We start from the raw sequence: 12,500 nt of genomic DNA, 5'->3' as shown, positions 1-12,500 counted from the left end.
GAGAGAGAGAGAGAGAGAGAGAGAGAGAGAGAGAGGGTGGGGGCGGTTAGCATTTTAACATGTGCATTTTAAAGTGTGAGAACTATATGAAGCGAATTCAATTAATGACAAACACACACCCAGATAGAGAGAGAGAGAGAGTGGTATCATTTGCAAGTGAATTGGATCAACGACATTGCATTTCAAGGAGTGCAATTTAAAGCGAGAGAGATTATAGAAAACGGTTGCTATTAATGAAACTGCGTCTTACAGTGAAGTGAAAATGCTTACCTTCCTTATTATTCGAATAGCAGCATCTCTGAAGTAAGGAAGCATCTAGTGGCCTTTAAAATCTCATTAAAATTTAAAAGAATCTTTCCCAAGGTTTCATGCAAATGTCTCTGTAGTCTAAATTAAGCACCACGTAAACAATAAACGAACAATACTGTAGTGAAGTTACTTATATATCAATAACTGAAACTGGAAAGGTCCTGGTTAATGTTTCCATATTTCCGTTCTTGACTCCAGAAACAAGTTCAAGAAGAAAATCGTACGTATGCGATATTCACGTTGCACTCGGCACTAAATTCATCAGTCTATTTAATGACCATAAAAATCATCATTCATACACAAACTACATACAGTAACAAAATTGATTCTAAAATAATATTCATAGTATAAATCAAATAAAAAACGAGCAACAACCCCTTATTTCTGCTTCTTTGCTGAAGCAAATTCAACCTTACTGACCAATCCTGTCCTCACAAATTGGAAACTTCCCACACGAACAATTTTTCTGTGACTTCGCCTTATGGATTGGTATGACCTATTGACATCGCAGCTCGATCCTTTACGGGCACAGACAACTAGAGTGAAAACCAGTCTAAGGGAGATGCGAACCAAAAGGGAACAGGATTCTGAGAAAGGAATGGAGAGAGAGAGAGAGAGAGAGAGAGAGAGTTGAAAAAAAATCATAAAAATATCTGTAAATTCAGTCATTTTCATGACATTTTGTCCATTTTCCCAGTAAACTAACAACACCGCTCCCCTAGCCCTCTTGAAGATCTAAATTTATTGCCCAATTACACCTAAACCTTCACTTCAAATAAGGTCAGCCCTGTGTGCATCTAAGCACGGCAGAAGCAATTTATCTCCTCTAAGGAGCCCGCACTTTCCTTTCTAATTTATAAATGGAAATTAAAGGAAAAATAAAGAATTTGCAGAATTGCTTGATTCATTCTATGGACCAGTGGATTTCCCGTTGCAAGATCTGCAAGTTATGTTTTTGCTCTGAAAAACTAGACAGCAAAATGTGGGATTAAATACGTAATAACCAAACGAAAGAAAGCACAACGACGAGGAAGACAAACAGAGAATGAAGTCAAGTGAGGCGACGAAGAAAGCAAGCAAACCGAGATCGTACTCTCCTTGGATCCGTGCCAGATATTATGTCTATCTTTCTGTCTGTCTGCCTGTGCTTGGACCCAAGCAGACGGCATGCATTTCATACCTGTTTGGCATGGGCCAGCCTGCCCAAAACATTAACATGCCGTGACTGTCGGCGAGTAACCTCGGCTCTAACTAGCGATAAGATTCATGAAGTATAAGGGCAGGGATACATACATACATACATACATACATACATACATACATACATACATATATATATTATATATAGCGAGAGAGAGAGAGAGAGAGAGAAGAGAGAGAGAGAGAGAGAGAGAACGTTAATTTACATAGTAAACAACACTGTAATTTTGTTCGGTAATCAATACGTTATAACAGCAGTAATTTGTAAAATGGACGATTTATATTGGACAAAACTTTTGATGCTCCTTAATAATATGAGTAAATAGCCCTGAAACAACGTTTAATATCTAAATCGCTGAATTTCCATCATTAAAAGAAAACATTCGCGTAATTACTTGTAATATAAATTATATAAAATGTCTTGTCCAAGGTTTGGAAGTGTGTCAATATCTTTAGCAAAGGGCATTTCATGGTTCCGCAAATTGCTTGCTTTTAATAAGCATTCAGTAGGAAAAGACAAAATAAACCTTCTAAAAAATATTAAAGAAGAGGAAGGTATGTGACTGAGACAGGGATATGGAAATTTCTTTTTATGATTTATTCAATGGGAACAGAGAACCGACTGAAAAGTAAAAATTACAGAGACTAGAAGACGAAAACAGTGAAAGCCGAATAAAGACTAAAATAGAAGACATGAACACATAATCAGAAAACACCAAACTGGAGAAGAGGCCAGGAAGTGCCAAGTCAACAAGAACAGCCGATGCGACAAAAACTAAATATGGAAGACAATAATATACCATAATCAGTAGACAATGAGAATGAGAAGACAAGGAAGTGCTTTGACAAAGTTTCTTCATAGGCAAGAAAGCAAATATAAAATAACAATAACATCAACAGTCAAGTCCTTCATTCCCCATTTCTTCTTCTTCTTCCCGTCTTTAGGTACCATCGACAAGGTCGAGAGAAAACAGGTTTAGCCACAATAACAACATGCCTGACTGACTTGCATTCTCTATTACACGTTCCAGCAATCGCATAGACAATGAGGTTCCAGGTGTAAACGTGCGTGTGGACGAAATTTCATATCTGTTCACGTGCACGAGTCCACATTCTATGTACACGTATGTGTGCGTGACTTGTCTCCATCGTCAACATAATGTCCAATTGTTTAACGGACTTTACCTGGAAAAACTAAGGAATTTCATTTTTTTATGTAAGTATGCATGTGCATGTACATTTACATGCACATACATACATACATACATACATACATATATATATATATATATATATATATATATATATATATATATATATATATGCTAACACACACACATATATATACGTATATACATATATCTACACACTTATATTTCTTGATGTTCATGTGTGTGTGTGTATTTGTATCACTGTTTGTATGTGCGTGTGTGTGTTTGCGTATAATCCAAGGATGGTTCTCAATTGAATAAAATGTGATTTTCAGGAAAAAAATTCCTTAGAGTAAAACAGAAAACAATTCTTCCAAAGTACAAAAAACCGATAATACTGATCTTGAAGCATATATTGAGCCAAAGCGTTGACACTGCATTACACGACATAGTATTACTGGGTCGACGGTGCAGTCGATAGAAGGGGCGCACGTGACGGAAAATCGAAATTGCCAATAGGAGAATAACTCGACGACCCTGGGTAATTGCATTAACTTGGAATATCTGGTACTGTGCACTACTATTATTATTATATTTATAAACGCAAACGTATTCTTAATGAACCACCATAAAAGCAACAGATTCAATCAAGTTGGCTGATATATTTATTCAGTCATAAAACTTATCAGCTCCAACAAGCAAACATCATCAAACTCTGCAGCGAGCAAAAATGAGAGAGAGAGAGAGAGAGAGAGAGAGAGAGAGAGAGAGAGAGAGAGAGAGAGAGAGACTGGCGGTTCTACCGTAAACTCAACTGACACAATAGATTAATGAATAAACGAAAAATTCAAATTAACCAGTCGGTTCAGTATCCGTAACCCCACCCAACTCTCCCAACCCATTAGAGACACACCTGTATTCAGTTCCAACATCCCTAAAACCCCCCGACAAACTACCTTAACCGTAAGCATACCGAGACAGGACTCCGCCCTTGCAACTCCCTTTCCTACAACTGTGACATAAACATTCTCCTGGAACTTCGTTTCTTTCTCGTTAAGCAACACTTGCGGAATGAACGAGAATTATCCACAAGTTACATGATGAGGACGGCGGTGGCTTCCTCGATGCGCGAGAATCAGCCAGGTGAGATACCCAGGTGAGACTGAAATCACTAACACAGACGGATAAAAAATGAGGGCCATGTATATATATATATATATCTAGATATATATATATATATATATATATATATATATATATATATATACTTAACAGCAAAATAGGATAAAGAAAAAATAGTGACATATATATATATATATATTATATATATATATATATATATATATATATATATAATACAAAATGAGAAAGCACCTACTACGAGTATATACTTATGTCCAAAAATTGACATCTTATAGTAAAAATAAGCCAAGTTATAACGTCAGAATCAAAGTATTCACATAACAATTATGCATGGAGATTGTGAACAACAGAGTAAGAAGACGCGTTCATCCCACATTCGCATCCAGGCATTGTCTGTTTCCCCGAGTCCTATACTTATAAAACTAGGTTGTAACACAGCTCTTCTAAGGTCACTCATGCAATTTTTTCCTCTCTCTGCCTGATCAATATTTGCCCAGATATTACTCAGTGGCAGCTCGTCGTCACCAGCTGCCGAGACCTACTCTTTCTTGATTTAATCAACGACACCAGGTCATATTTCTAAGGCTAGAAGCCCGGCACGCCCATTGAGTCAACAACAGACGCCATCACAACTTTTCTTCTTAATACTGTATCTCTCTCTCTCTCTCTCTCTCTCTCTCTCTCTCATCTGGAGAATCGGGGTCGGGGGCATCTACGTGTACACGCATGTAAACACGCACATGTTGATACCCGCAAGAATGCATGTGTTTGTTTATAAATTATGTACTGCAGTTACAGAATTTAAAGATACGAGTTAGTTGCACACACACGCATGCACGCACGCACACACTTATAGAATACATAAAATATACTGCACTATATCGAATATAATAATTAATAAATATAACAAAATTTGCACATTCTCAACGATAGACGAAAACCCAGTCTCACTGGAACTTACACAACCAAACAAAAAGTCCAGAGGCGATATAAAGATTTTCATAAACCAAAAGACGATGATTTTTCTTTAAAAAAAAATAATACCTTCACTTTCATAAACACTTATAAAAACGCCAAAATCCCCACCAAAAGCCCCCCTTGGTCCAACACTACAAAACCACCCTCCAGCGATCTCCCCCACGCCCCACCACACCAACTGGACAAAACTACAACTTGAGAGCACTACATGCTCCCAGAGCATAAACAGTATAGGCGCATGGACGGATTGAGGTCTCTCAAGGAGCATGCGCCAACGGGCCTCCCTCCACACTCTAAATGATGGTGCAAGAGAGAGAGAGAGAGAGAGAGAGAGAGAGAGAGAAGCGATCCATACCAACTCAGGAAGGACCAAACTGGCTTCAAAGTCTTCAGCCTCTGGAAGCGAGAGAGAGAGAGAGAGAGAGAGAGAGAACTGGGCGTGGCTCCCCAAACTTCCTATAAAAAGAAGAGTCCACTGCAAAAGACCTCTCCCAAGAATCCCATACCTACCTCAACCAACGGCCCACAACGCTCACACCCCACCCCGCCCCGCCCCTCCCTCCCATAGCCAACTTACGCAGTAGGGCAGCAGAAGGCCTCACTTTCCTTGGTCATTACTAACACTCCTCTCTCCTCCTCTCTTCTCGCCCCACCCCGCCCCATCGAGTCCTGCCCCTGACCCCTACCAGTAATTGTCATGGCTCTCTGGTGGCCAACTCATGGGAGAACCCGAAACGAAGGGTAAACGACCCGTTCGGGAAATTCCTGACCTCGTTACCATGGCAGTTTCCCTTTTCCTCTTCTTTGGAAATTCAACCAAAACCTTTTCTCTTCAATTTTCAAATCTTAATGTTGTTGTTTAATGCAGTTCTCTCGGGAGTTGAAGAAGGTCGATATTCAGCTACCAAGTTAGTTGATGCAAATAATTTAAATGAATGTCATAATTAACAATTAAAACAATACCAGAATTTGCATTTGCCTGCTGTTACTCATTTGTTTATTTTTTGTTATTATAAAACTTGCAACTGGACGTCGGTATATATTCCAAAATACAAAGGTAAAACAAGGGCAACTTAAATTTATGAAGAAAGAATCCTAACGTTGCACAACCATTCTCACTATTATTGAATTACGATTTCCAAGTACAGGTCTCCTTGCGTGTTTATTTCCTATAAGCAAATTCCTGTTTGTATTAGGCAGCGAGCAAATTCACGAATTAAAATCTGAGCGAACGTGTCTCCTTGCCTGTGAATGTGCATTGTGTAAATTCATGTGTACGTGTATTAGGCAGTGGGCAAAATTTATAGGCTACTAGACAATATGCATTGGATACATATTTGTTGGTCTAAGAATGAAAGTTATGGGTTTAACGATACACTCAGTTGGAACTTTCAGTTAAGAAGTTTTTAACATAGATCCTTCCACTCTGGAAGCCTTTTCTGAAAATTATTAAATCTCCCCTTCCTGTTTTTTTCTGAAACGTTAATATATATATATATATATATATATATATATATTTATATATAAACACACACACACACACACACACACACACATATATATATATATATATATATATATAAACATATATATATAATATATTAAAAGATTATATATATATATATATATATATATATATAGTATATATATATATATATATATATATAAACAAAAAAATTACATACAAACAGGAGATAGAACATAAAATACAGACCAGCAATATACCTTGTTACAATATTATATACATGTACACCTACCCTGATATATTCTCTTTTTCTCCAGTGATCCTTTCACTAGGACTGGATATTTCTTTACTTTTCTATATTAAGTACTATCTCCTTTCAATTGCAAGTGTGGCCAATCAAATCCCTTTCAGTAAATATAATCCCGTATTCTTCAATTCTAACTAGAATTCCTGGCATTATTACTCTCTCAGTATTTCCATATTTATCACCTTCCGTTGCCCCGATTTTTTTACGACACAGTATTGTCCACCCACCTCATCACTGACCATTAAAATAATGGCTGCATGACAGTCACGAACCATGGGTTCGTGGGCGAAGGTTAGATTGGTGTTGAGTGGGGGGGTGGGGGGGAGATTGAAACCCCCTTCCTCCCTACACTATGTACCCAATATTACTCATTCACCATTATTTTGTCTATTTTTTTTTTTTTCTTAATTTAGCATGCCACGTATTCGACCTTGGGGAAAAACACAGAAAAATGTGATTCCTTCGTGACTAGTGTGTTAGTCATGCTTCATAATCGATGATTGGCATAAGGTTGCATTTTAAAAAGATATATAAGTTTTATATCAGCAATGATATATGGCTCACTATATGGACACATGCATATACATAGTAATATATATATATATAAATATATATATATATATATATATATATATATATATAATATATATATTATATATATAATATATATGTGTGTGTGTGTGTGTGCGTGTGTGTATTTGCATGTGTGTGTCTGTGTCCATGTAGGTAACGGTCTAGAGAATACCAGACAATATCACTACCCTATTCACTACAGAATCCAAGCAGCGGCATATTGAATATTTTCCACACCAACACAAAACACTTATTGTTAAAATCACTGCACTGTTGGAATTGGTAATGAATTAAAACGGAAGTATTCAGGCGATTTTAGTATACAAAACACGTATAATCTATTTCATCATCATCGTCATCAGCGCTGATACATTTAGGGACACAAAACACTCATATCACAGGGAACGCACACTATAATTATGAAGCTGCATTTGTTGCACATCTGGCAACGAATATTACACAGGTCCCTCGCGTGCAACTTTGAGACTTAAATGATCTAGTGACCAATTCAACCCTGATTTAACTAGACAACAATTATTCACAATTATAACACGACGGATGCAAAGAGTTAATTATACAAATAATTATGCAATTACGCGGTCAATGAGCTTGAAGAACTGCCAAGTGTTATGATGAGGAACTGGTCGACATGACCCACAGGATAGAATATTCAAGTTAATCGGGCTATCGCGTGAGGGGTCGTTCGCATTAACTGCAAATAGAATCTTAAGGAACAATTTCTCTCTCTCTCTCTCTCTCTCTCTCTCTCTCTCTCTCTCTCTCTCTCTCTCTCTCTCTCGTCATCTTACGCACATAAGCACACACATACAATGGAGCTCAATGTTTATTAACGTATTATGAGCCTGTTCCGGGAAATATGAATAACAGTAATTCAGTCAGCTCGAAGCACTGCTGCTTCATAATGCATTCATGCAAGATTTTGAAAATAAAGAAAATGACCATGATTATCGCACTTAACAATACACGCACATAGGAATATTTCACTGCATAACGAGCTCTTACTGACTGAGAACTAAATGTATTTAAGCAAATAACTTAGGGTATTAGAACCAATGCAAGCAAGCAACAGATTGCAACGAAATAACGGAACAAAAACAATGTGCGTAATCCTTGGGTATGACGCACAGTATATTCTCTGTTCTTTTCATACAATAATCACATAGCAGAAGAAAGTAGTCCTATCATTCAACGAAAAGTACAATTGTAATTAAAGCTTTCTCTAAGTGTTTAACAGTCATCAAGAGTCACCTAACTTTGAGTTTTCAACAATCTCCAACTGGAAATAAAATAAAGACCCTTTGTTTACAGCGTTGATTGATCAAAGTCAATCGACGATCGCATCAGTTGAGATCGCCATCTTGTATTGTCACAGGCCACATTGAAAAAGGAGAGCATCTTCGACACCGACAAAAACTCCAACAACGTCAACATGGCCTCTCCAGTTTCACCATAGCAACAAGAAAAGCAAGAAGCCAGACATCCTGATCAACGGGCCAGATTCACTCGGCGAGGTCTGTATGGGCCAACGGCATCATGCCTCAGCACAAGGCTCTGATCAGGGGACTCTAACACACCACCCAAGACCTAAGTCCTTCCCTGAATACAGGCTCTGCATTATGGAAGGTGCTTTTCCCTACAGGGGGTCAACAGATACAGTATTATTAATATGACTTACATTCCACTCGCAGTGAAATACACCGTGCCAACTCTCTCTCTCTCTCTCTCTCTCTCTCTCTCTCTCTCTCTTAAAGTGTTGCTATTTGTGTCTTCCCAAATACAGTGCACAATGGCATTTTCCATGCAAATGTAAATAAACAAAATCAAGGATATACACAATGCCACCATCACTCTCTCTCTCTCTCTCTCTCTCTCTCTCTCAAACGAGTTGAAGTGAGGGAAGTGTTGCTATGTCATCTTCAACGGGTTCGCGAGGCTTCCTTTTTAACTCCCGCAGTGACATGACAAGCAAATCGACGGTAAATAATGTCCAAGGACATGCTCAAAACCAAAGCATAAACACACCCATACATAAGAGAGAGAGAGAGAGAGAGAGAGAGAGAGAAATGAATCATCATTTCGAACTCTATTCTTAGATAGAACTATGAACGTCAAAAACAAAAAAAACAAAAATGTGGTGCATGAGAGTATTTCCCAGAACTTTAAATAGCCCCAATCGATGGATGATAAGACTCGCTAACGTGAATCATGATACAAACAACGTATCTAGGTCTTCTGTGACGTCGTTTGACCAAGAAATACGGGAAGAGAGAGAGAGAGAGAGAGAGAGAGAGAGAGAGAGAGAGAGAGAGACGTACACGTCGAATTTTGATTTCCAACTGGATCAATGATCAACGATTTGTGTTCGTGCTCCATAGGGCCAAAATGTCACGCTACCGAAGGACACGCGGTCCATGCTGTTACTCACCTTCACATGAATAACAATGTTTGGAGTAAATCACAAGCGCATGTGCATGAGTCATCTCAGATGGTTTCTAAGCAAATTTCACCACAGCAAAGAATGATTCGATTTGTTTACAAATCGTGTATGAGAGAGAGAGAGAGAGAGAGAGAGAGAGAGGAGAGAGAGAGAGAGCCCAGATCCTGGAAACTGCTTTTCCTACTGTTTTATTGCCAGCATGTCTGCCTCATCAAGATATGTTGTTGAACAGGTCTATTAAAATTTGGCGTTATGAAGTATGCCTTCATTCTTCATCGTGTTATATTACATGCAAATTTAGCATTATTCCTTTTGCTTTTAAAATTCTCGAAATTATGAACAAGAAAACTAAAGCACAGACTGAAACTCTACGTAATTTTATTTAGAAGTTCAATCTCTTACATAAATAAGTTATGTTCATCTCCATCATTTCTTCTATAACTCAACAACACTGATGACTCATGAGTTCATTTCAGTGATTCGGCCACACCTAAATTACTGTAATAACATTTGCTACATAACCCAGCTGCATTTAAGAGTAATTATGCAATCTTACAACTAATTCAGGAGTAATCGTGCAATGTTGCAGCAACTAGGCAACAAAATAGTTATCCTTGAACTTTTACTTTATTCTTACAAAATCGAAACCAAAATATGTCACTGTGTTAATTTGTACTTACAAAATATAATATAGTGAGATGCCTTGTAACGAGGTATTATGCTTACAAAATAATATTACTATCATTTCAAGGTGTTACGTAGACGACAAATATGAACACAATGAAGTAGCAAAGATCCCAGCAATACGAAGCAAATAAGAAATGATCAAACGCTGAACAGCAACATTAACCAAACGGAGAAGCAAGATTAAATCAAAGCACACCTCTAACCTTGGTCTTACCAATATCAATTAAATATACGTTAAAGTGAGCGCGCAACTGTTGTGCCATTTAAAATCGTCTACCCTCTAATAACCACTATAAACTACGTCAGCTCTGTCTTCCTTCAGTAAAGTTCACAGATGTACTAAATAATCCAGAAGGAACTCGCTCTGTCCGAGTCCCAAGGCTGGAAGGCCCCGAATCACAAGATCAATAGAACGAACAGACACCAAGTCTGTTGTTGAAATCCGTCCAGATTCGTGATTGAACTATTTACCGCGAATCAGTCCTCTTTCTAGACTTCATCTCCCCATTACTACGAAGTTTTGGAAACTCCTTTCACTTCTATTTTCTGCAATCTTATTTAAACCTTTTATTTCCTTCAAGAAATCAGGTCTGCTATTTTCCTAGTGATTAAGCCCCAGGCTTCTTCTTCTTCTTTTTCCTAGAGTTCTGAGCTAGCATTAAAAAAAGTGAGCCTTATTGCCATGAGCACGACTTCTTCGTGTAAAACAAATAATGCTAAATGTAAAACGTGCGTGCAGATTTCTTTCGCTACATGATGCAAGGTGCATATAACGTGAGTCATTTATCAGGTGAGTTTACTGTGAGCCATGCAATACATTCTACATCTAAGCTGTTTAAATCCGGTGCAAATGGATCTCTTCGCAATGCAATTAAACATTTTAGGAAAAGGATGATCGAGCCGAAGGGAGTGACTGTTTTCCTCACTGAATTACCTTAGGTTTGTACAAAGGTGAATTTCTCTTGTAGCCGTTCCACCAACTCATTTTCTGTTAATCGAAGAAGGGCCACCAGAGGCAAATAGCAGGTGTCTATGAGGGAATAACTGCTGAAGGAATTGCGTAATTATCAAGGAATCCCCTGTATATCGAGAGGGGTTCCCCAAGGTGCCCGAGGTTTACCCCCAAAGTCTTCAGCTTAGGAGTGAAAGTTTCCAAAAGATGCTGCTGTTGTTGAAGATGGTGATGATGGTGATGCTCATCATGACGACCTCACGAGATCTCGTCAACACTTCTGACGCATCTGTGGCCATCTGACTTTTCAGGATTCGTAAACTGCACAACCGCTAAACACAATTTGTCTCCAATTTCAAAATAATTGCAGAATAAGCGTTCGTTGTAAAGCAACACAGTGAAAAAACAAAACAAGCCGAAATAATGATAAGAAGCACAAAACACTGAAAAATAAAAAATAAAAAAGGGTGAGACATATATTCACAGCACTGAAAATCACATCACACGTCACGATTGATCTGGTCCTTTGATTCGGCATTATAAGCACCGCCCCCGGACGAAAGAGACCAAGCTCCCTCCCGGGCACATTGTATTTTTTTGCTAAAGTTTACCCAGCAGTCACAATCACAATGATATAAACGCAGCAAAGAACCATTACAATGACACAAATTCACTTAGGGTGTTCAGATATCAGGCAAGAATCAAAGCGAATCTGTTACACTGTGGCGTCGTGGTTTCCAGTGAAGAAGAAGTGCAACGCTGTAACCACTGAGCACCTAAACTAAAACTTATAACTAAGGGGCACACCAGCTTACAAATTGATCAATATCATCCAGAGCGCTCTTTCTCTCTCCCTCTCACTCTCTCTCTCTTACACACAAACACACACACACACACACACGCTGGACAGAGCTGGCATTTCAAAACCACGAGCACCGAAACTTCCTCTGCCTCCGCCTCCTCCTCCCCCTCCTCCTCCTGACGGTGCGGCAACGAAGGCGGAGGCAGTCGTAGTGGAGGAAGCATTTCGCAGTCAGCCTCCATCACCTCTATGCAAGAAGCAGAAGAACGTGACTGACGAACTAAACTCTCTCTCTCTCTCACTTCGCTTTGCTCTCTCTCTCTCTCTCTCTCTCTCTCTCTCTCTCTCTCTCTCTCGTCTGTCTTACTCTTTGGGAAACACGAAAACTCATGACACGCAACCGCAAAATATCACCCGTACTCCTGACTTTTTTTTTTCTTATGCCTCATAGCTCTCTCTCTCTCTCTCTCTCTCT

The 12,500-nt window shown here is 38.6% G+C and overlaps 1 protein-coding gene across 13 annotated transcripts in view; it reads right to left on the bottom strand.

Moving 5' to 3' along the window:
- Positions 1-12,500, bottom strand: part of LOC135219691 (NAD(+) hydrolase sarm1-like) — a 703,407-nt gene that overhangs the window by 70,622 nt on the left and 620,285 nt on the right. Inside the window, exon 1 of one of the 13 annotated variants that reach the window (XM_064256664.1) lies at positions 11,206-11,644. The exons of the other annotated variants lie outside the window; for them this stretch is intronic. Within the exon in view, the coding sequence (XP_064112734.1) occupies positions 11,206-11,256 (51 nt within the window). The 5' untranslated portion in view covers positions 11,257-11,644. Of the gene's footprint in view, positions 1-11,205; positions 11,645-12,500 lie in introns of those variants that run through there. 13 annotated transcript variants of the gene reach the window in all.

The sequence above is a fragment of the Macrobrachium nipponense genome, chromosome 1 (genome assembly GCF_015104395.2).
Source record: "Macrobrachium nipponense isolate FS-2020 chromosome 1, ASM1510439v2, whole genome shotgun sequence".
NCBI lineage: Eukaryota > Metazoa > Arthropoda > Malacostraca > Decapoda > Palaemonidae > Macrobrachium > Macrobrachium nipponense.
This window is presented reverse-complemented; position numbering and strand designations above follow the sequence as displayed.